The sequence below is a fragment of the Argopecten irradians genome, chromosome 12 (genome assembly GCF_041381155.1).
Source record: "Argopecten irradians isolate NY chromosome 12, Ai_NY, whole genome shotgun sequence".
Lineage (NCBI taxonomy): Eukaryota > Metazoa > Mollusca > Bivalvia > Pectinida > Pectinidae > Argopecten > Argopecten irradians.
The window spans coordinates 28,653,403-28,680,320 of NC_091145.1; the positions used below are offsets into that span (position 1 = coordinate 28,653,403).

General features: G+C 37.8%; 1 protein-coding gene across 1 annotated transcript; it reads left to right on the forward strand.

Annotated features, from left to right (window-relative positions):
* Positions 1–26,918, forward strand: LOC138305034 (protocadherin Fat 4-like). The gene is made up of 19 exons (XM_069245444.1): positions 1–9; positions 362–373; positions 512–740; positions 1,315–1,505; positions 2,600–2,720; positions 3,568–3,789; positions 4,498–4,638; positions 5,205–5,362; positions 6,018–6,138; positions 6,679–6,921; positions 7,719–13,512; positions 14,280–14,390; positions 15,150–15,476; positions 15,617–15,648; positions 18,706–18,728; positions 18,920–19,004; positions 24,793–24,933; positions 25,428–26,335; positions 26,782–26,918. Exons 1-18 carry the CDS (start codon positions 1–3, stop codon positions 26,300–26,302), a joined length of 8,835 nt encoding a protein of 2,944 aa, XP_069101545.1. The 3' UTR covers positions 26,303–26,335; positions 26,782–26,918.

A 26,918-nucleotide genomic window follows, 5' to 3' on the forward strand; every position in this document is an offset into this window, starting at 1 on the left:
ATGTTTAAAGTAAGAAAAACACATCCAACAGTAGATTAGTCAAGATAATGGAAAGTTATCTACTGTTGTCGGTGTTTCTCCTATACCTAATGCGTGGTTATTCGGACAGCGGCGGGAAACATGATACGACTCGCGTTATGAAAATAAACCTTTAATCTATTTCATTTAAATTGTTCAGAAGGTGATGCTATAGTATTAATGGTAAATGAATACCCTTTGTGACAATAAACCTATCAATCTCGTTTTCCATTCCATTTTAAAAATTGAAAGATGTTCGGAAAAGTAGTTTTTATAGTGGGAATAATTCAACCTTGGTAACTGAACATTGGGCTAGGTATAATACCATTGTTTTATCTTGTAGCTGGTGATTCAGGTGAGTGATGGGTATAATACCATTGTTTTATCTTGTAGCTGGTGATTCAGGTGAGTGATGGGTATAATACCATTGTTTTATCTTGTAGTTGGTGATTCAGGTGAGTGATGGGTAGAATACCATTGTTTTATCTTGTAGCTGGTGATTCAGGTGAGTGATGGAGGAACGCCTCCCCTCAGCATCAGTATTACAGTGAATGTATTCGTGCTCAGCGCCAACGACAACGACCCGGGCTTTTTCAACGCTCCCTACATTGTCACAGTGGACGAGAACATCGCCCTTGGAGACTTGGTGGCCCAGTCCACTCCCTTTGATGACGACCTGCTCGAATCCTATGATTTCCAGCATACTTCCTGTGCTATACTTGGTATGATGATTTTAGGTTGTCAAATTTGAAACTATTTCATCTTCAATTTCATAGGACGGTCATTGTTATCTAACATTACAATTTTTCTTCCGAATTGAAATATTTCGTTGAGTTAGAATTTGTTTTACATTCGTATTCCTCAGTTTCGTTGAATTTTCTTTTGTGTTATTTCCGAACAAAAATTTTTTTCATCATATTCATGAATGACATAGGCATGGGGCCAACAGTACGGCACATGTTTCTGCAAGAAATATCAGTAGATTATTACAAATTGTCGAACAGCTAGATCACATTGAACAGCCCCCCCCCCCGATTATAATTTAGAACCCCCCCCCCCCCCCCCCCCCCCCCGATTATAACACAGACTACACTCTTTGAATTCATTTATCGAATGATTTATGCAAATAGGTCAGTCTGAAAACAAATCAATAATATATACCTCTTTACAGTATACACTAACTTGTTTTGTTATGAAAATTGAAATCGGGTCATAAACAAATATATTTACCACAATACCATTAGTTTTACAGTAGAGATGATAGACACGCTTCATTGATTAACGATTGTGTTACAGCTGGAGCAGACTCCAGCAAGTTCTCCATCGACATCACAACTGGGACTATAACATTGTTCGAGCCCCTCGACTTCGAGACAGCCGCCCAGCACGTTATTGGCATCGAGATAACCGATCTGGATATTGCCCCAGCCAAGTCAGCCACTGCTACAGTCACTATTAATGTCAACAACGTCAACGACAATACTCCGGTATGTATAGGGTTTATATTTGTCAAATCAAAGCGAAATATGTTGCTTTTTTCCAAAACAAGGACTGAAGAAATCAAACAGGTGATTGCCTGAAACTTCCCACGAATAGATTTCTTGTTGGGATTTTAGGTTCGATTTCATTTATAATGTCCTTTTGACAAAATTGTGCGGTGGCAATACGTTTATAAGTAAGGATTATGTCATTGTGTGTGAAGCTAAAGTTTAGGATGTTTACATTGTTAGCGTCAGTCACATACTTCGCTATATACTGTAAACGTACTTATTTTGGCGCAAAAAATCTAACTTTGATACAACGGATTTACGAAAAATATACGCAAATATATATTAGCGCAATTCGGTAGTTTTTAACCGAAATACATTATGTTTTTAATTTAGCGCTGAATATGAATTAGCGCTTTAAAAGAAAGCGCAAAAACGCTAAGAAAAAAATACCGCTAAAATAAGTAAGTTTACATTATATGAAGTATCAGACTATCGACTCTTGACTAAATAGAAATCTAACGCTCTTCATGACAACTGAACGTATAAATGACCTCATCTTTTGTCCATTAGCGGTTTAAGTGTTATTCCTTGTAGATGTTGATGCTTCCTTCAATAACCAACAAACCAGTATAACAATCCATAGAACGGGTCGCCCCATGATCATCAAGCTGGACCTTTGTGTCTTTTATGCCTTACGGATGAACCATGACGCCATTTGTATGGTGTTTCACTGAAAATATCAAAACGAGACGTTTTGTGCCACCAGTATTGTGGTGCCAATGAGAAGACAATAATTTTTACTATTGCCATGCTAATGCACAGACATTGTAAATCAAAGAAAAGCAGTATGAATAAAACATTGTGGAGAAGTAAAGCTAATAAGTGAATAAGAAATTTCTTTATTAAATGTTACTGGAGTCAAGCATGCCAAACACTTTTAAGCGGCTTTTCATGTAGTGTAACCTGTCAATTTTCAAAACTCGAGTTCGTTCAAGTGTGGAGTTACGTAAGTATGCTTCCAGGTTAAAAAAAAACTAAATTAGGTCCTTGTATATTATTTCGCTATCCGTTATTTTTGCTTATTTTGAAAGGTGTGCACGAAAGCATTGTATCCCGTGACAATAGACGAGACAACAGCGGGGGGAACCAACCTACTAAACCTAGGCTGTACTGATGTAGAGGACGCCACTCTGGTGTACACTATAACCACAGGTGACTTGGCAACACGTGGATGTAGTCCAGGCTTACTTGACCTTGTAACTTCATCGAATCGAGATTTTGGGCCCCATATTGGTTATGAATTATCATCATACAGAGTGTTTCAGAAAAGATGTCCCGATACCACCATTTGTTGGAATACAAGAATTTACAGCTAGGATTTCTTAATAATCATCATGACGTCATTAATGACATCACTAAAACAATGATATACTAGTTTTTACTAAGGTACATTCGATCACAAAGACCTACATGATTGTGGTAAAAGAATGTTATTTTTACGATGAAAACTGCATCAGAGGTGACTTTTAAACAGGAAAATGTACCTAAATGATGCACAGAAAAATGAATGAAGAAATTGTTTTTCGTTCATTGCTATTACAGCTTGAACCTTTTGCAATAAATATACCATTCTGAGTTTGGCTTTTATTAAACAATAAAGTCGGGACATGTTTTCTGAAACACCTGTATTTGACATTATCACCCTGATTAGATATATGAAAAATATGAACCGTCTGGCCTTATTATTCAACATTTGTTTCAACTATTTGCGCACTAATCTTTATTTGTGCAGTAGAGCTAACATCATTTGTTACTGGCCGACAGGAATGTTTTGTTGAGAAGAAACGTTTATGATATTTCCCATAAGTGTATTACTGTAGACATGCTTTAAAAATCTTAAAATCTTTAAAATCTACGAAAGAATCCATCACCATTTTATTGTGTACCATATAACGTTCTGCTTTACTCGATCATTCTTGTTATCATTCTTTGGATATTTAGTATTGACCATGCGTTTTCGTACTGATATATTCATGTTGATGTTATCATGGTTTCCCAGGTGATACTACAAAGTTCGAAGTGACCGGCGGTGGTGACGTAAATACATTGACTACCATTGACGTTGATACAGAGGCTAATAGCTGGACGTTGGTGATCAAATGCAGGGACCGAGATACGGTCACCAAGCTGACCACTACAGTGACCGTCCAGGTGTTCGTTACTGGTGTTGATGACAATGTACCTGTCTGGGCCGCACCTGAATCAGGCACCTACACTGCATGTATGTATTGAAGTACAGGGCCGTTTTCGATTATGCGGTTTGACTGGTCGGACCTAGTTGTTCGTTTATGAATTAAAGACGGACCTGGTGATATTATATCGTTTTCAGACGAGCCTTGACAAAGCCCTCACAGGCCTGTATCATAAACTGCAGGTCCGTCAGTATTTATACATGAAATAATGACTTTTACAAACGGTCGAACCGGTTGTTCCGAATAACCGAAAACGGCCCAGGTGTATTGTGATTATTGCCCAAACTTGAAGGTAGATATGAATTTGATTTATGTTTCAGTATTTCAAAGTTATCTCAGATATTTTGTAGAATGTATCAATGGAATCAATGGACAAAAATGAAGAGGATACGAATTGAAATGTTGAAAAACTAAAAGAGATTTATTTAGAACGGCATTAATTAATTAATGAAAGGTCAAGATGCCTCTAGGCTATGTTGTTGCTAGTAAAATTATTCCATTGTGAACATTAGTTTATATTAATATAAGAATTTGGAAAGGGAAAAAAGGGCGAAATAAACAAGGATTTATCCAGACCGATATAGATCATTAAGTATCTCTCAATGATCATATCTGTCGATGGGCCTAAACAAGCTAACAAACAAACCACTGTTTATTGTCTTAGCACAGACTGTACCGATTATGAAGAAAATCGTTGCTGTGAGGTGATACAATGATTGTAATTTTGGTACTTGTAGCTGTGGATGAGAATGTCAGTGCCGGATCTTTGGTGGCGACCATCTCTGCTACTGACGCTGACCAAACAGGAACTACTGACTCTACGATTACCTACAGCATGGAAACGGCCAGCACAGAGTTTGGCATAGACTCCAGCTCAGGTACAGAACCCATCACATATATTTCTTTGAAATAAAATCATTCTTTGAAACAAAATCATTCTTTAAAGTCTCCTTTTGAAATAAAATCACTATTCTTCTTTGAAATATCAAAAATGTACTTGTATAAACGATCGTTTTAGAAGAAAAAAAGGGAAAATCACACCAAAACAGTTTGAGACATTTTATCAATTCCTCTTAATTTCCACAATAAATAAAATATCAAACCTTTCCTGAACTGAATGACTTGCATTTGGTCATTGAATTCCTTATTGTCATGAAAGAATAAATTGAATTATGCGCTGATAAACACTGGAATGAGTTGTCGGTTCCCGACATGATCAGCCTACACTAGATTGCTACCTGATGAACGAAGTATAATGGAAACAATGTGGTTCCCGAGGGTGGGTAGAATGGAAATATTCGTAAAGTCCCAGAAGTGTGAGCTAAGGATCTTCGCCTGAAATGTCATGTGCATTTCTTTATCCTCTAATCATAGCATTTAGTATGCTTAAATTAATCATTATTTTATTGTAACCAAAATGGTATAACTCTATTTTCTACTTAAGGCCAGGTCTCTGTCATCGGATCGCTTGACCGTGAGACAACGGAGACTTATTCCCTCACTATTTCGGCCTATTCCTCAACACTGACCGGGAGTAAGATCACAGGAACACTGACCGTCACCATCAATGACCTCAATGATAACAGTCCCGTTTTTGCCCAGGTAACACAATCAATTAACCATTAACAATCGTTTTTAACCATGTCTGGTAATTAATCATGGCATAGTGATAAGCCCCTGCTTAGTGCGTAACGTGGGAGCATCGGTGTTCAAGAAGTTAAGATGCCCCGACATAATATCACAGGCTCTCCATCTCTGGGTCACGAGTTCGGATACAATGTGGGGCAGTTGTCAAGTACTAACTAATGATCAATGGCTTTCCGCTGGGTGTACTCCGGCCTTCCTCCACCATCTAAACATAGCACGTCCATAAATGGGAGGTTAAAATAAGGAAACTAAACAGAATCAAACATGTTCGAGACTGCTACTACAGCATTATCCCTGCCAGGCGAAAATGTTATGTCATAAGACAATACACCTTTGTTAATTACAGAAGTGCAGTTAGAAATACATGTGTATAAAAAAATGCTTCATTTCCTTAAGATTGCATTTTCGTACTTATATTTTTGTATTCTATTTTGTTTGTTGAGTCTTCACTCATTACGACAAAGGCTTATATTTTCAAAATAAAGTCATGATAGCAGGTTATATCTAGAAAATTAAGAAAAAAACTTCAGTCCTTACCATCTGAACCTCTAATGTCACATGGCAGTCACATGATTGTTACATGGTCTCATATCTGTGTTTGATTGGACAGGCAATCATCACTCCGGCAGCAGCTATAGCTGAAGATACGGCGCCCAATACTGCCTTACTGACCGTAGCTGCAACTGATGCTGATAAACTGACCAATGGTCAAGTTACTTACTCTATCAATAGTAAGTTCTTTAACATCTTGAATTTTTTCAAAATTCAATATTCTTATATATAAAGCATACCGAAATGAAAAGATCTGAACTGAAAATGTTGATGTTTCATATTTAAAAGTAATTAAAAATTAAAAATTTAAGAAACTCAAAAGTTGTTTTTTGTGCAATTTGAAACTAATATATATTGTAAGGACTCAGAACAATGTTAACCGACGTTTCCAGTGAATCCTTTCTTTTTGTCCGATAAACAAACGCCAACTTTAGGAACTGCAACTTTTCCGAACATACATGGCCTTTTAGTATTCATATATGTCTGGATGGAGTATTCTGAATTTGCATAGGGCAGAGTTATCTACTCGTGTGGGTAGGTATTGATTGTGACGTCATACCTTTCGGAGAAAACGACGTGAATTGCGCTCACAAAATAATGACGTCTCAATGGTACCTACCCGCAAGGCAGCTAATTTTGTAATATGCAAAGGCGGTATATGCTACAAAACCATTTGAAGACCAAGAATTATAAACAGGAACCTAAATCTCTGTACACAGGCGGGAATACAGCAACAGGATGTATCATGGCTATTGGTTCAGCATCCGGTGAAATCACGAACACAGCCAGCCTCGATTACGAGAGTGCCACTTCCTGTACCCTTATCATACATGCCACAGATGGAGGTGCCCCTGCTTTAGTTTCCACGGCGACCGCCATTATTACCATTTCCCCAGTGAATGAGGCCACACCGGCTTTCGGAGCTGATTTCACAACATCCTTTCCGGAAAGTGACACTATAGGTAGGCCAACGCCTTGTTAGGTTTAATCATTCTAGATTGATGACACTTAATCGTTAGTTGATAATGTTACTTATGTTCCCGGTTCCTGATCCAAATAGAGGAGATTATGTTTAAGTTTCGAGTCGTGTTTAGTAATGAACGAACGACTCTCAACTTCTGATGTTTGGTGACACTGAAATTTGAGGTATAATAATTGTCTTTTTCAATCAAATATTCACATTGCCGTCCTATGCTTATGTGTACCAAAGAAGGGCAAGCTGCCATTTTTCTTTTCCGCATAAAAATCCTGTTATTTGCATTGTTAAATAAACTTATACGATTCATCGCAGTTTAATCACATTTCGGGCGAGTTTACTTGGACCACTGTGAAAGAATATTATGTTATTATCTCGTCCCGAGTTATCATCGTGTGCATGCTATGGCAATGAAGGCAATTTTATTGGTCATTTAAGTCTGTTTTGCTGGATTCTAACTTTAATTCCACTTTCTGTCAGAAGACATCCAGACCTTCTAATGTTGTTCAACAGGTAGATTAGTGATTTTTTTATTTTAATAAGACAAGGTGGGGGTGTTATAGTATCACAAAGTGTGTATGATTCTTAGTCAGTATCTTCCAAATACTAGACGGTATACTTGATCTGTTGTGTTAATGATGGCATATAATTCTGCCGGCCTGGTTAGTATGTGTTCTTGATTAACATATAATTCTCTGCCCAAGGCTTAAAGAAACTATAACCTTAATTATTAATATCATTTGATTGGTAATGTGATATAATTCATGTTATTTATGTTCACAGGTACATCAGTTACTGCTGCTGTCGCAACCGATACAGACACAGGTAATGACGGTGTTATCAAATACTCCCTCAACACATTCGGATCAATTTTCAACATCGATGAAAATACCGGGGATATTTATCTCGCGACTGATGTAGACAGGGAGACAACTGCGTCATATGTTGTAGTTGTCCATGGTGTTGATCAATCAGACACGACAAAGAAAACAGGAAGTGTTTCTATTACCATCAACATTGATGATGTAAATGATAACACTCCATCTTGTACTCCCACGGTATTGCACCAACAACTGACATCTCCTACTGTTGGTGACACCGTTGACACGCTGGCCTGTACCGATGCAGATACAGGGGTCAATGCTGCCTTGACCTACGCCATCACTAGTGGCAACACAAACAATGACTTTTCTATAAGTACATCTGGTGTGGTGACAGTGGCAAACTCACCAAGTCAGACAGATTACCAGTTAACAATTGTTGTCTCTGATACTGGAACCACGCCATTATCTACAACCGTATACCTTACCATGAAGGTATATGTTGTTCCTACATTTACAGCCTTACCGACAGCCGAAAACGTCATAGAATCGACCTCCATAGGAACAGTCATTCACACCGTATTAGCACCCACATCATCTGGATCAACGTCGTTCCAGATTCAGAGCGGAAATGGAGATGGTAAATTCAGTCTGGATTCCATTTCCGGTAAAATATCTGTGTATGGTACATTGGACAGGGAGACAACCGCAAGTTACAGTCTACTCATACGCGTGACGGACACGGTCAGTACACTGACCGCTGATGCTACTCTGACCATCACCATTGATGACGCGAATGATAACACTCCATCTTGTACTTCCGCGGTAATATACCAACAACTGACAACTCCTACTGTTGGTGACACCGTTGACACGCTGGCCTGTACCGATGCAGATACAGGGGTCAATGCTGCCTTGACCTATGCCATCACTAGTGGCAACACAAACACTGACTTTTCTATAAGTACATCTGGTGTGGTGACAGTGGCAAACTCACCAAGTCAGACAGATTACCAGTTAACGATTGTTGTCTCTGATACTGGAACCACTCCATTATCTACAACCGTATACCTTACCATAAAGGTATATGTTGTTCCTACGTTTACAGCATTACCAACAACTGAAAACGTCATAGAGTCTACTACTATAGGAACAGTTGTACATACCGTGTTAGCAACAACAGCATCTGGATCAAAGTCGTTCCAGATTCAGAGCGGAAATGGAGATGGTAAATTCAGTTTGGATTCCATTTCCGGTAAAATATCTGTGTATGGAACAGTGGACAGGGAGACAACCGCAAGTTACAGTCTGCTCATACGCGTGACGGACACGGTCAGCACTCTGACCGCTGATGCTACTCTGACCATCACCATTGATGACGCGAATGATAACACTCCATCTTGTACTTCCACGGTAATATACCAACAACTGACATCTCCTACTGTTGGTGACACCGTTGACACGCTGGCCTGTACCGATGCAGATACAGGGGTCAATGCTGCCTTGACCTATGCCATCACTAGTGGCAACACAAACACTGACTTTTCTATAAGTACATCTGGTGTAGTGACAGTGGCAAACTCACCAAGTCAGACAGATTACCAGGTAACGATTGTTGTCTCTGATACTGGAACCACGCCATTATCTACAACCGTATACCTTACCATAAAGGTGTATGTTGTCCCTACGTTTGCAGCCTTACCAACAACTGAAAACGTCATAGAATCGACCGCTATTGGAGCAGTGGTTCATACAGTGGTAGCAACCACAGCTTCTGGATCAAAATCGTTCCAGATCCAAAGCGGAAATGGAGATGGTAAATTCAGCTTGGATTTAAATACCGGTAAAATATCTTTGTATGGTGCATTGGACAGAGAGACAACCGCAAGTTACAGTCTGCTCATACGCGTGACGGACACGGTCAGCACACTGACCGCTGATGCTACTCTGACCATCACCGTTGATGATGCGAATGATAACATTCCATCGTGTACTCCAACGGTATTGTATCAACAACTGACGTCTGCTACTGTTGGTGACACAGTTGACACGCTGGCCTGTACCGATGCAGATACAGGGGTCAATGCTGCCTTGACCTATGCCATCACCAGTGGTAACACAAACACTGACTTTGCTATAAGTACATCTGGTGTGGTGACAGTGGCAAACTCACCAAGTCAGACAGATTACCAGTTAATGATTGTTGTCTCTGATACTGGAACCACGCCATTATCTACAACCGTATATCTAACCATAAAGATATATGTCATCCCTACGTTTGCAGCCTTACCAACAACTGAAACCATCATAGAATCGACCTCCATAGGAACACTCTTACATACGGTGTTAGCAACAGCAGCGTCTGGATCAAAATCGTTCCAGATTCAAAGCGGAAATGGAGACGGGAAATTCAGTTTGAATTCAATTTCCGGTAAAATATTTCTGTATGGTACATTGGACAGAGAGACAACCGCAAGTTACAGTCTACTCATACGCGTGACGGACACGGTCAGCACACTGACCGCCGATGCTACTCTGACTATTACATTGACTGATTTTAATGACATAACTCCTAGCTTTGCCAATTCTTTCTATTCACTGTCGGTTGTTGAAAATGTAGTCGCAGCAACTGCTGTGCAGGATCTTTCAGCAACAGATACAGATGACGGAGTAAATGCGGCCTTAACCTATACTATTGTAAGTGGAAATGCCGATGGGAAATTTGACATCAGCACCGCGGGGCTATTGTCAACAGCCGCCACATTGGATGCCGAAACTACCCAATCGTACACGTTAATCGTCACAGCCAATGACAACGGTGCTACACCACTGACCGGAACAACTACTGTGTATGTATCAGTGACCAATGTAGATGAATTTCCAATGTCTTTCGATGTTGCGGGGAATGCATATACAGACACCCAAGCGGAAGATACAGCTACTGGGACAACGTTTTTCACAGTAACGGCACAAGACCAAGACATAGACACTACCATATCCTATTCAATCACGGCTGGTAATGGCGCAGGGCTTTTTGTGATAGATTCTACGACGGGTGAAATCATCTTGTCTAATTTTCTGGATAGGGAGACGGCTGCAAGTCACTCTCTGACAATTACTGCAGATAACGGAGATGGTTCAACTTTGGATGCAACGCTTGATATTACAGTGTCAGATGTCAATGATAACGATCCTGATTTTAGTCCTTCACTTGTTTACACATTTAGTGTTGATGAAAATCAGTTAACAGGCATCACAGTAGGAACCGTGACAGCAAGCGATATCGACAGTGGCGTTAACGCGAATATAGTTCTCTCTTTAGTTGGAGGTAACACAGGCACAGCTTTCCAGTTGGTTGGTTCAGATATCAAACTACTGGGTACGCTGGACTATGAGACAACACCAAGCTACATCCTTCTTATTGAAGCATTAGATCAAGGAGTACCAGCTAGGTCCTCAACAGCAACTGTAAATATTGCTGTGAATCCTATATATGCGCAGCCTCAAGTAGCGTCGACAAATGATGCTGTAACAATTGCAGAAAATATTGCCCTTAATACAGATATTTACGACATGAATGCTATTTTGTCGGGAGCTGTTGAGGGTGTTGCTGGAGATCTAAAGTATGTCATCCAATCTGGTAATGTTGAGGGAAAGTTTTTTGTTTCACTTTATACAGGAGTATTAACAGTTGTTGGTTCGCTGGACAGGGAGACAACGCCGAGCTATGTTATTGTAATTAGAGCTGAAAACAGAAATGATGCCTCGAAGAGAGATACAGTTTCTGTTGCAATTACTGTGACAGATATCAACGACAATGGCCCTGTGTTTGCCTCGACATTGTATACATGGTCCATAGACGAAGGTCTGGTCGCTAATTCTTCCCCGGGTACTGTAGCCGCGACAGATGCTGATTCTGGCACTAATGCTGCAATAAGTTATTCAATATTGTCAGGAGAAGGTAACTCTGATTTTACAATAGATGGTACGACCGGGGTAGTATCCACTACTGTTGTTCTTAGTGCTGCAACACAATCTAGCTATCTACTGACTGTTGTCGCTGTTGATACCGGCACAACACCTCTCACAGGATCATGTTCCATCGCCATAACCGTTAACGATGTCAACGATCAGGTTCCAACATTCAGCCAATCTACGTACAATTACGCTATCAGCGAAGGTGTTAGTGTGTCCGATACAGTCTTTAGTTTCTATGCCGCTGATAGTGATACAGGAGCTAATGGTAGGGTCGACTACAACATCGTATCAGGAAATGGAGCACTAAAGTTTTCCCTTGGATCATCAGATGGACAACTTGTCATGGCAAACACACTGGATCGTGAATCTCTGAGCTCCTACGTTCTAGTTGTAGAGGCTGTAGACAATGGGGCAACACCCAACACAGGGACAACGACCTTATCCGTAACAGTGACAGATATCAACGACAATACCCCGGTGTTTGCAACTAATCCCTACACAGCCATTGTACTACGAACTGCCGCCACATCTACCACAGTGGCTACTGTAGTTGCAACTGACACTGATGAAGGAACCAATAGTGATCTTCGATACTCTATAACAAGTGGTAATCCCGACAATCTATTCTATGTTGACTCAATATCTGGTGCAGTGATGACTCTCGGGTCGCTAACAGCTGCCTCCGATACCTACAGCCTGGTGATCCAAGCAGAAGACCAAGGTGTGTCGTACAGGTCTGCAACCACAACTCTAAGCGTTACCTTAGACCCTGTTAACAGCCCTGCAGCTAGTGACCTTACTTTCACTGTATCGGAGAGTGTGGCTACCAGTTCTGCAATTGGTACAGTTTCTACAAATCCAGTCCATGCTGCCGGTGCCACCATAGACTTCACAATCGTCAGTGGCAACCAGGGTGGCGATTTTCAGATAGGTCTAAACGATGGCGCAATTACGAACATTAACACTCTTGATTATGAAACAACTACTGACTATTACCTTTTGATAAATTTGAAAGACACAACTAATCCTACACTTGACTATGACAAGAACGTTCATATCATTGTGACTGACTCGAACGATCTAACCCCTGTGTGTAATCCTGCCTCCTACACAAAACCATTAGTGGAAAACTCACCCATCGGGACGACGGTGGTCCAGATTACAGCGACAGATGGAGACTCGGGATTAAACGCACAGATGACCTTTGAAATATCGACAGCTTTCCCTTTGGGGACTACTTATTTACAGATTGACAATACAGGAGTCATCACTGTTAAGCAGGTAGTAGACTATGAAACTGTCACCTCGATTGTTTTTGAAGTTCTCGTTAAAGACGGCGGTTCACCTACCAACACCGCTACAGCAGCAGTGACATTAAACATTATCGATGTATTGGACACGGCCACCGTCACAGGGACAGCTTCCCATTTTTTTTCACTGGAATGCGCGACTGAGGCGTCAAATGGTGACGTCATTACAACACTGACGGGAACAGATTTCGGACTGACGGTCGGGGCTACAGACACGTTAGCTTTTCTAACGCTCAGTAGTGGTGGGGTATTTACCGTTGGATCCAGTTCTGGAGATTTCTCCATACAAGACCAGACCTACCTTTTCTCAGAGACACGATATTTCATGGATGTCATCGCTGAGGTGACCACGGCGGCTAATGTGGTGACGTCATCGTCCGGTCTGATACGTGTTGACACTTTTGTTGCCACTACGTCTGTCGTGGTGCTGACCCACAGCGTTGATGTGGCCACCGTCTCAGCCCAAACGTAAGTTTAACACTGACACTACAACATACTGTATAACTTAAAATGTTCATTGTGTAGAAACTACTCATCCTCTGTGACCCAGGCGACATAATAAACTAACGTTAATATTAACCTTAGTGTATGTAATCGCCTGGGTAACCGATAAATGTGGCTGATGTGAGACTAGTTAATATTAACCATAGTGTATACATGTAAATCTCCTCAATAACCAAGAACGGTGGCTGATGTCACACCAGTTAATATTAATCTTAGTGTATACATGTAAATCGCCTGGGTAACCGAAAATGGTGGCTGATGTCAGGACACGAATATAAAAACAACGATTTTGTTTTATACATGTATATTATTCTCACCATTCTACACACGAAATGATATAAAATTCCAAGTCGTGAAAGAAAGTACACATATATTCCATATTATGCAGAACAGAAATGTATCTATTTTGAAAGTTAAATTGGAATTTAAATTCTGCGATTGACAATGATATTATGAAATATACTAGTACATATCCATCAAATATCGTACCTGGTATGTCAAAAATAAATTTTTAGAAATAATTGAGTACAATTACAGTTGAAATAACCAATAGAAAATCTCATATTTGTATTTCATAAGAAATACACAGAGATAAATGTATATTTTCTTACTAGATTAGAAGGAATTACCGTGTTATTTGGATAAAATTACTAATGAGAGACTATAGTCTTAATTCTATAAGTCTGATAAGATTGGTAAGATCAATACATGCCCTTTGTACCTTTTTCCAGTAACGCCCTCCGCACCGCTCTTCAGACATTGTTTCCGGTGACAACACGAGTGGAGATTTGGAAACACCAGGGAACTTCGTCTACAGCGCGACGCCGTCTCCTAGCAACACAGTAGGTATAAGACAGCGCTAATACACTGGAAGTGTGATACTCATTATAGGAAAACTTTCAAAGTGCAAATAGGCTGAATTGTTTTATAACGCTAAAGGGTCTCTATTTACACACAAACTTGCCCATAACGATACTCTGTTTCAAGATGCTGCACCGACGACAGATCGATAATTGGCATTTACTCATGTACAATGTAATTATATGTCCAATTAACAATAACTTGTTTTGCTTTTGATAGAGGACATGGTGTCATGGTCTTTTTCGGGACGCAATTAATTATTTTTTATATTTCTATCTTCAAGTAAAATGAGATGATCAAACTTTTAAATGGTGGTATGGTGTAAAGTAAGTAACTTAGGTAACTGAACAAAAACACTGTTCAAAATTTTGATAGAGGAAAATACCATTCATCGGCGGTGTAGCATCTTAAAGTTTAATAACTCACTAATCATTAAAGATGCTACACCCGATAAATAATTACTTTATCTATAAAAATTATGTGCAGATGTATTAATATCTTTCTTCAGATTACTTTTATCATCAAACTTTTGAGCTTCTTCGTAAAAGATTCAGAAAAAAAGGTATTTGAAACAATTCATTGTATCCCAAAAGCAATCCATGACACTATGCTGTACATGGAATGAGGTACTGATTGTGTTAAGTTGACATATATAACAAATATTGCTTTTGCTCTGTCGGCGGTGTAACATCTTAAACGAAATGTTACAAACTCATGTAACATTAATGTGGTTATTTCAGGTCGGAGAGCCTCATTTACGTTGTGTCCGACACCTCAGCTGATACCCTGGATGGCCTTCAGACTACCAAGACCTTCGAGACTTCCTCCGAGATTCTGTCAGTCCTGCAGCAGGCTGACGGTACCCCGGTCACCGCCCTGTCTGGTGCCACCTTCGCCACATTTCCTGTCACCTCTGTCAGCAGTTACACCTCCAGTAGTACGACTACCACTAATTGGGCTCAGACCACTGTGGGCATCGCCGTCTTATCCACCATTGGTTGTAGTATTGTCCTCCTAGCAGCCATTTTGGCGGCGTACTTCTTCTGCACTCGATCTCGGCAGTACAGGTACAAACGGCGTTTACATGATCTTTTTTCTGACTTACCCATACATTGTATAAAACGCAACAACAGTTGTTTTTTCTTTTCATTTTATATCTGTGTCAGTAACTATATCATTAAGCAATCTTTTTTTTCTTATTTCCTAGATTCAACGAGGAAAGTAAACCCGAAGCACAAAGTAAGTCTTCTTTTTCTTACCACTGAACTACCCGTTACGTCTGTTGCCGCACATATAGCCTTCAGTTTTACTATGACATATTTCAGGGGTGGATATAATGACAGTTACAGCTAGTAACCCCTAGATTATCAAAGATAAGTACACGCTCATGATTCATTTTTACCACTGGGAAGTACTTCATTATTTTTTCCCTGTTTCAACCTTGGGTAAAACGTCATACATGAGGCCGATACTATAGGTACCGAGACTAAACCTCTGTCCTTGTGTTATGTCTTTTTGCTCGTCTCTTATTGCCGCTGACTGGCTGTTCCAGGACCTCAAACAATTGAACATTAAACTAAGTCAGAAGTCATTTTCAATATTAGTTTTGTCTTCTGCATTACTTCTGTGATTGTCTATGCTGGTCATCTAAACTTATTATAATTCGATAGCTAACTTCTGTGATTGTCTATGCTGGTCATCTAAACTTATTATAATTCGACAGCTAACTTCTGTGATTGTCTATGCTGGTCATCTAAACTTATTATAATTCGATAGCTAACTTCTGTGATTGTCTATGCTGGTCATCTAAACTTATTATAATTCGATAGCTAACTTCTGTGATTGTCTATGCTGGTCATCTAAACTTATTATAATTCGATAGCTAACTTCTGTGATTGTCTATGCTGGTCATCTAAACTTATTATAATTCGATAGCTAACTTCTGTGATTGTCTATGCTGGTCATCTAAACTTATTATAATTCGATAGCTAACTTCTGTGATTGTCTATGCTGGTCATCTAAACTTATTATAATTCGATAGCTAACTTCTGTGATTGTCTATGCTGGTCATCTAAACTTATTATAATTCGATAGCTAACTTCTGTGATTGTCTATGCTGGTCATCTAAACTTATTATAATTCGATAGCTAACTTCTGTGATTGTCTATGCTGGTCATCTAAACTTATTATAATTCGATAGCTAACTTCTGTGATTGTCTATGCTGGTCATCTAAACTTATTATAATTCGATAGCTAACTTCTGTGATTGTCTATGCTGGTCATCTAAACTTATTATAATTCGACAGCTAACTTCTGTGATTGTCTATGCTGGTCATCTAAACTTATTATAATTCGATAGCTAACTTCTGTGATTGTCTATGCTGGTCATCTAAACTTATTATAATTCGATAGCTAACTTCTGTGATTGTCTATGCTGGTCATCTAAACTTATTATAATTCGATAGCTAACTTCTGTGATTGTCTATGCTGGTCATCTAAACTTATTATAATTCGATAGCTAACTTCTGTGATTGTCTATGCTGGTCATCTAAACTTATTATAATTCGATAGCTAACTTCTGTGATTGTCTATGCTGGTCATCTAAACTTATTATAATTCGATAGCTAACTTCTGTGATTGTCTATGCTGGTCATCTAAACTTATTATAATTCGATAGCTAACTTCTGTGATTGTCTATGCTGGTCATCTAAACTTATTATAATTCGATAGCTACTTACTTCTGTGATTGTCTATGCTGGTCATCTAAACTTATTATAATTCGACAGCTAACTTCTGTGATTGTCTATGCTGGTCATCTAAACTTATTATAATTCGATAGCTAACTTCTGTGATTGTCTATGCTGGTCATCTAAACTTATTATAATTCGATAGCTAACTTCTGTGATTGTCTATGCTGGTCATCTAAACTTATTATAATTCGATAGCTAACTTCTGTGATTGTCTATGCTGGTCATCTAAACTTATTATAATTCGATAGCTTACTTCTGTGATTGTCTATGCTGGTCATCTAAACTTATTATAATTCGATAGCTAACTTCTGTGATTGTCTATGCTGGTCATCTAAACTTATTATAATTCGATAGCTTACTTCTGTGATTGTCTATGCTGGTCATCTAAACTTATTATAATTCGACAGCTAACTTCTGTGATTGTCTATGCTGGTCATCTAAACTTATTATAATTCGATAGCTAACTTCTGTGATTGTCTATGCTGGTCATCTAAACTTATTATAATTCGATAGCTAACTTCTGTGATTGTCTATGCTGGTCATCTAAACTTATTATAATTCGATAGCTTACTTCTGTGATTGTCTATGCTGGTCATCTAAACTTATTATAATTCGACAGCTAACTTCTGTGATTGTCTATGCTGGTCATCTAAACTTATTATAATTCGATAGCTAACTTCTGTGATTGTCTATGCTGGTCATCTAAACTTATTATAATTCGATAGCTAACTTCTGTGATTGTCTATGCTGGTCATCTAAACTTATTATAATTCGATAGCTAACTTCTGTGATTGTCTATGCTGGTCATCTAAACTTATTATAATTCGACAGCTAACTTCTGTGATTGTCTATGCTGGTCATCTAAACTTATTATAATTCGACAGCTAACTTCTGTGATTGTCTATGCTGGTCATCTAAACTTATTATAATTCGATAGCTAACTTCTGTGATTGTCTATGCTGGTCATCTAAACTTATTATAATTCGACAGCTAACTTCTGTGATTGTCTATGCTGGTCATCTAAACTTATTATAATTCGATAGCTAATTGCAGTGAAGATAAAGTGAAACCGCATCATAATCTGACAAGAGTTATCACCCTTCCGCATTGTCACTACGGTATAAACAACGTATATTTTTCGGAAATGGAGTAATCAGTGGCTTTATCAGATTAATAATCATGAATATGCCTATGTTTGTTAAGATATGTATGTAGCCATTTAGTCAATGTTTAATTATGACAAAATAATTTTCAAGTAAATTGATTTTTTTTATCCTTTTCGTTCTCTTAAATTATTGAAAATCACAGTGGAAATCATTGAAATGAAGCACGGAATCTTAGCTAGTTATTTACAACAATCATTTACGATCTCTTAAATTCACTGAAGTAAATCAAAGTTTTCTTGCAAGCTATTTATCTATAAATCTTTTTCGTTATTTTAAACCCATAATGGTTTCCTTTTACACAAGTGTAACAACGATAGAAATACGATTGTGATGAGGTAATATACTGAATTCTGACCATGTTCATCTATTTCTAATTACAGATTTCACCGATACACGGGAAGTGGTATGTGATGGATTAATTATATTAATAAATATGTTAATTGTTCAAACCAGAAAATATTGCCAAAATCCTAGTAAATCCTAGTGATCTGTATTTATGTGTTAAGTCATCGACGACATCGTGAGTTCTAAAGCTTTTAAGCTTTCTGATTTTATCTGTTTATTTTTTTAAATAAACTAAATATCGTTTGACAGAGTAAGGAAGACCGCCACCTTCTTGTACCTTCATATGAAGAGAGTAGCAATGTCTTTGGGAAACAGCCGATTACAGGAAAAGCAGGTACGTCACAGCATATATACATATCATCTACTACTACTCCGGGAAGTACAGGACAGATAGTTTGGTCATACAGGAAAGACTAGTCAGTTACAACATTTATAGACACGGGTATTGCTTAATTCGACAGGAAAGACATTTCACTTATAGTGTTATCTATACAGTTAGCAGATGATACCGAATCCTACAGGAATTGCAGGTAAGCGACAGTATTACATGCATGTAAATATTGACTGGTCATACTGGAATGACTGGTCAGATACACCTATATACATATTTTATGGTCATATAGGGAGAGGCAGATCAGGTATAGTATTATATAGATAGTGTCTACTACTACTGAACAGGTCAGATACACCTTATATACATATTGTATGGTCATATAGGGAGAGGCAGATCAGGTACAGTATTATATAGATAGTGTCTACTACTACTGAACAGGTTAGATACACCTTATATACATATTGTATGGTAATATATATGGAGAGGCAGGTCAGGTACAGTATAATATAGATAGTGTCTACTACTACTGGACAGGTCAGATACACCTTATATACATATTGTATGGTCATATAGGGAGAGGCAGATCAGATACAGTATAATATAGATAGTGTCTACTACTACTGAACAGGTCAGATACACCTTATATACATATTGTATGGTCATATAGGGAGAGGCAGATCAGGTACAGTATTATATAGATAGTGTCTACTACTACTGAACAGGTTAGATACACCTTATATACATATTGTATGGTAATATATATGGAGAGGCAGGTCAGGTACAGTATAATATAGATAGTGTCTACTACTACTGAACAGGTCAGATACACCTTATATAAATATTTTATGGTAATATAGGGAGAGGCAGATCAGGTACAGTATAATATAGATAGTGTCTACTACTACTGAACAGGTCAGATACACCTTATATACATATTGTATGGTAATATATGGAGAGGCAGGTCAGGTACACTATAATATAGATAGTGTCTACTACTACTGGACAGGTCAGATACACCTTATATACATAGTTTATGGTCATATAGGGAGAGGCAGATCAGGTACAGTATAATATAGATAGTGTCTACTACTACTGAACAGGTCAGATACACCTTATATACATATTTTATGGTCATATAGGGAGAAGCAGATCAGGTACAGTATTATATAGATAGTGTCTACTACTACTGAACAGGTCAGATACACCTTATATAAACATTTTATGGTAATATAGGGAGAAGAAGATCAGGTACACTATAATATAGATAGTGTCTACTACTACTGGACAGGTCAGATACACCTTATATACATATTTTATGGTCATATAGGGAGAGGCAGATCAGGTACAGTATAATATAGATAGTGTCTACTACTACTGAACAGGTCACATACACCTTATATACATATTTTATGGTCATATAGGGAGAGGCAGATCAGATACAGTATAATATAGATAGTGTCTACTACTACTGAACAGGTCAGATACACCTTATATACATATTTTATGGTAATATAGGGAGAAGAAGATCAGGTACACTATAATATAGATAGTGTCTACTAATACTGGACAGGTCAGATACACCTTATATAAATATTTTATGGTCATATAGGGAGAGGCAGATCAGGTACAGTATAATATAGATAGTGTCTACTACTACTGAACAGGTCACATACACCTTATATACATATTTTATGGTCATATAGGGAGAGGCAGATCAGATACAGTATAATATAGATAGTGTCTACTACTACTGAACAGGTCAGATACACCTTATATACATATTCTATGGTCATATAGGGAGAGGCAGATCAGGTTCACTACTACTGAACAGGTCAGATACTACATATATACATATTTAATGGTCATATAGGGAGAGGCAGATCAGGTACAGTATTATATAGATAGTGTCTACTACTACTGGACATGTCAGATACAACATATATACATATTTTATGGTCATATAGGGAGAGGCAGATCAGGTACAGTATTATATAGATAGTGTCTACTACTACTGGACAGGTCAGATACACCTTATATACATATTGTATGGTCATATAGGGAGAGGCAGATCAGGTACAGTATAATATAGATAGTGTCTACTACTACTGGACATGTCAGATACACCTTATATACATATTGTATGGTCATATAGGGAGAGGCAGATCAGGTTCACTACTACTGAACAGGTAAGATACACCTTATATACATATTTTATGGTCATATAGGGAGAGGCAGATCAGGTTCACTACTACTACTGAACAGGTAAGATACACCTTATATACATATTTTATGGTCATATAGGGAGAGGCAGATCAGGTTCACTACTACTGAACAGGTAAGATACACCTTATATACATATTTTATGGTCATATAGGGAGAGGCAGATCAGGTTCACTACTACTGAACAGGTAAGATACACCTTATATACATATTTTATGGTCATATAGGGAGAGGCAGATCAGGTTCACTACTACTGAACAGGTAAGATACACCTTATATACATATTTTATGGTCATATAGGGAGAGGCAGATCAGGTTCACTACTACTGAACAGGTAAGATACACCTTATATACATATTTTATGGTCATATAGGGAGAGGCAGATCAGGTTCACTACTACTGAACAGGTCAGATACACCTTATATACATATTTTATGGTCATATAGGGAGAGACAGATCAGGTTCACTACTACTGAACAGGTCAGATACACATTATATACATATTTTATGGTCATATAGGGAGAGACAGATCAGGTACAGTATTATATAGATAGTGTCTACTACTACTGGACAGGTCAGATACACATTATATACATATTTTATGGTCATATAGGGAGAGGCAGATCAGGTTCACTACTACTGAACAGGTCAGATACACCTTATATACATATTTTATGGTCATATAGGGAGAGACAGATCAGGTTCACTACTACTGAACAGGTCAGATACACATTATATACATATTTTATGGTCATATAGGGAGAGACAGATCAGGTACAGTATTATATAGATAATGTCTACTACTACTGAACAGGTCAGATACACCTTATATACATATTGTATGGTAATATAGGGAGAGGCTGATCAGGTTCACTACTACTGAACAGGTCAGATACACCTTATATACATAGTTTATGGTCATATAGGGAGAGGCATATCTGGTATAGTATTATATAGATAGTGTCTACTACTACTGGACAGGTCAGATACACCTTATATACATATTTTATGGTCATATAGGGAGAGGCAGATCAGGTACAGTATAATATAGATAGTGTCTACTTCTACTGAACAGGTCAGATACACCTTATATTATATACATATTGTATGGTAATATAGGGAGAGGCAGATCAGGTACAGTATAATATAGATAGTGTCTACTACTACTGAACAGGTCAGATACAACATGTATACATATTTTATGGTCATATAGGAAGAGGCAGATCAGGTTCACTACTACTGAACAGGTCAGATACTACATATATACATATTTTATGGTCATATAGGAAGAGGCAGATCAGGTTCACTACTACTGAACAGGTCAGATACTACATATATACATATTTTATGGTCATATAGGGAGAGGCAGATCAGGTTCACTACTACTGAACAGGTCAGATACACCTTATATACATATTGTATGGTCATATAGGGAGAGGCAGATCAGGTACAGTATAATATAGATAGTGTCTACTACTACTGAACAGGTCAGATACAACATATATACATATTTTATAGTCATATAGGGAAAGGCAGATCAGATACAGTATAATATAGATAGTGTCTACCACTACTGAACAGGTCAGATACAACATATATACATATTTTATGGTCATATAGGGAGAGGCAGATCAGGTACAGTATTATATAGATAGTGTCTACTACTACTGGACAGGTCAGATACACCTTATATACATATTTTATGGTCATATAGGGAGAGGCAGATCAGGTACAGTATAATATAGATAGTGTCTACTACTACTGGACAGGTCAGATACAACATATATACATATTTTATGGTCATATAGGGAGAGGCAGATCAGATACAGTATAATATAGATAGTGTCTACTACTACTGGACAGGTCAGATACACATTATATACATATTTTATGGTCATATAGGGAGAGGCAGATCAGATACAGTATAATATAGATAGTGTCTACTACTACTGGACAGGTCAGATACACCTTATATACATATTGTATGGTCATATAGGGAGAGGCAGATCAGATACAGTATAATATAGATAGTGTCTACTACTACTGAACAGGTCAGATACAACATATATACATATTTTATAGTCATATAGGGAGAGGCAGATCAGGTACAGTATAATATAGATAGTGTCTACTACTACTGAACAGGTCAGATACACCTTATATACATATTGTATGGTAATATAGGGAGAGGCAGATCAGGTACAGTATTATATAGATAGTGTCTACTACTACAGGACATGTCAGATACACCTTATATACATATTGTATGGTAATATAGGGAGAGGCAGATCAGGTACAGTATAATATAGATAGTGTCTACTACTACTGGACATGTCAGATACACCTTATATACATATTGTATGGTAATATAGGGAGAGGCAGATCAGGTACAGTATTATATAGATAGTGTCTACTACTACTGGACATGTCAGATACAACATATATACATATTGTATGGTAATATAGGGAGAGGCAGATCAGGTATAGTATTATATAGATAGTGTCTACTACTACTGAACAGGTCAGATACAACATATATACATATTTTATGGTAATATAGGGAGAGCCAGATCAGGTACAGTATTATATAGATAGTGTCTACTACTACTGAACAGGTCAGATACACATTATATACGTATTTTATGTTCATATAGGGAGAGCCAGATCAGGTACAGTATTATATAGATAGTGTCTACTACTACTGAACAGGTCAGATACACATTATATACGTATTTTATGGTCATATAGGGAGAGGCAGATCAGGTACAGTATTATATAGATAGTGTCTACAACTACTGAACAGGTCAGATACACATTATATACGTATTTTATGGTCATATAGGGAGAGACAGATCAGGTACAGTATTATATAGATAGTGTCTACTACTACTGAACAGGTCAGATACACCTTATATACATATTTTATGGTCATATAGGGAGAGGCAGATCAGGTACAGTATAATATAGATAGTGTCTACTACTACTGAACAGGTCAGATACAACATATATACATATTTTATGTTCATATAGGGAGATGCAGATCAGATACAGTATAATATAGATAGTGTCTACTACTACTGGACAGGTCAGATACACCTTATATACATAATTTCAGGTTATAAGGGAAAGACAGGTCAATTACAACATTTATAGATATTGCCTAATCCTACAGGAAAGCAAAACATATTTAGCTATTGTCTAATCTTACAAGAAAAGCAAAAAATATATATTGCCAAATCCTACAACACTGGTAGGCTAGTTGCAGCAAGTTTAGACATTGTCAGATTCTACAGGAAAGCTAGTCAGTTGGTACAAAATCATACAGGTTTGCAGTACTCTGAATTCGGTCGGTTACAACAGGAATATGCTTTACAAAGACAAATCAAATTGTCATCTGGATGGCAGCATTACAGTGTATTTGTACTCTGTATTCTCCTATAAAAGGAATGGGACTTATATAGGTACATATTTTTGTATAACTGAATATATTTATAATGATTATCGACAAGGTCTAACGAATAAAAAGTACATACCTGAATTACTTCAACATGTCATGTTCCTTTACTAGTGGAAGTGGAATCGATGCCACCACAGGGTCACATGTTGAATGGCGTTACGGGTGGTTACCATGCATCCAATCAGAAGCCTGCTAAGAAATCCAAACAGAATGTCAGCGTATCAATGATGAATGGGAAATCCTACGACGATGGTATGGTGCACTCACAATTTACTAAGATTTTCACCTTATTAATAATAAATTATTTACTAAATTAATTATTCTTAATTTTCCAGTGGAAAACCGCAGTATTAAATATCAATTTACTTGAAATCAGTTCTCTTTCTCATACGAAGGTTTGTAGTTAAGGTAATGAATTCAGAAATTGAATGCCATAACATGATTTCTTTAAATAACTTTGTAACATTGTATTTCAATAATCTGCTTAACTTCGACTGAAGAAAAAATCAGTATATCGGTGTCATATGTTTTATACTGTATACTGTAAGTGCACTCTTTTGACGATCTAAATTTTAGCACGTTGTCTTTAATCACATTTGATCTACAGAGAATTAACGAAAACAAATAATAACTCAAATTAGTCTAAGTTTTCCAAGGTGTGAAAAGCTAATGCTATACTTTGACCATTCACATTATATGCATTGTTTTCTTTTTGTTGTCCTTGTATTTTCCTTGTGTTTTTACAGTCACACCTGAGCACTCAGCACAATCCTACTCCCCTGCACTAAACGACCTTGTTCTCACTTCACTAGATGACCTAGATAAAGACATAATTCTCACCAAACCTCGTATGCACACCCCAATTTCCATGGACATTCACTCATGTGACCCATCCTCCCTTGTACAACCTTGGACTGATAGCTCATCAGCCAGTCTCAATAATAATCACTATGGAAACACTGACAGTGGCTTATTAAGTTACCATAGCGACAATGATTGTAGTCGCTATGGACACCAAAATGGAAGCAGCCATGCTTACAGTGACAATTTAAGTAAAAGGCAATATAGATTTGAGAGCAAGACAAACAAAAAGTCTGCAAATCAGAACAGAACATATATTTATAGACTTGAACATGAACTGAAGCCACGAGTAAGATCAGCATCTGATCACTGGGATGTTCTACTTAGGAAAGCAGGGTTTGGTCTCCAAAGTCTCCGAAGATCTGCACAAATCAGGAGACCTCTGCCATTACCGATTTTCAAAGATGCCAAAATTGGGTCAAAAGTAGATACTCTTAAAGACATTGACAGCAATTTTGATATAGTGGTGCCGAGACCTGGATGTTATGGTGTAGACTCACTTAATCCAATGTTTAAAGGTAGGTCGGTAGGCTTTGTAAAACCGACGTACAGAGCACCGTTCGCAGTGCTGCACAGTGGGACATGCGGCCCTCCAAACGGCATAACAAGCCCCAAGCCTTTCCAGGATCCAGTCGTTAAATCAAAAAATGCCTGGGCTAAGGTAGTGGGGAAGATCCCATCGAAACAAATGACACAGCCAATGAAAGAGCTTGGATGTGATGAAAAGTCGTCAGGCTTGGACGTTGTCGTCGACTCTTAGGGATAGATGACATGTTTCATGTGGTTTGATTTGGTATGAAAACAGAATTAACTTTTTTCAATAACTGTGGGGTTTTTTTTTTTTGCTTCTAGCTCGTAATGGTTTTAATAAGCCTATACCAAAGCTTTAATTAGTATATAGATACAATTGTATGTATGTGTCACAGTTCTTGAATATAGTGGTACTTGTCCTAGATTTTTTATCTGACTTTTTCAGATTCATGTTTTGAATGAGTTTTAAGTAGTCGAATGAAATGTTAAACGAATTGTAAAATTGATTGCTATTTCTGCTTTGTTTTTTGTGTTTTTACTTTTATATCAACAAACAATGAAGCATGATTTTATTGTACTTATTCCTTTTATTCAGCATAGCAAAATGTCAAAAACAGATAACATGCAATTTTAAATGTTATCAATGTCATGTATCACTTTAATTAGAAACTGTGTACCTAAGAAATTACTGGTTCTATAATTTTGTAGTCCCTGGCCCACTCTTCAGTAACGGAGGTAAGAAAGGACCCTACAAAGACCAATCAGATTTGAGGTCAGAGTCGGGGTCAAGGAGCGACGGAACAGTCACGCCTAGAAACATCCTTATCCAGTCCCCGGCTTCCGGT

What these genes read in the sequence shown, in the direction of transcription:
- LOC138305034 (XM_069245444.1), top strand. An exon ending in TCCGGAAAGTGACACTATAG is followed by an intron (nt 6,922 to 7,718) that starts GTAGGCCAACGC and finishes TTATGTTCACAG; the next exon opens with GTACATCAGTTACTGCTGCT. An exon ending in TGGGAAATCCTACGACGATG is followed by an intron (nt 24,934 to 25,427) that starts GTATGGTGCACT and finishes GTGTTTTTACAG; the next exon opens with TCACACCTGAGCACTCAGCA.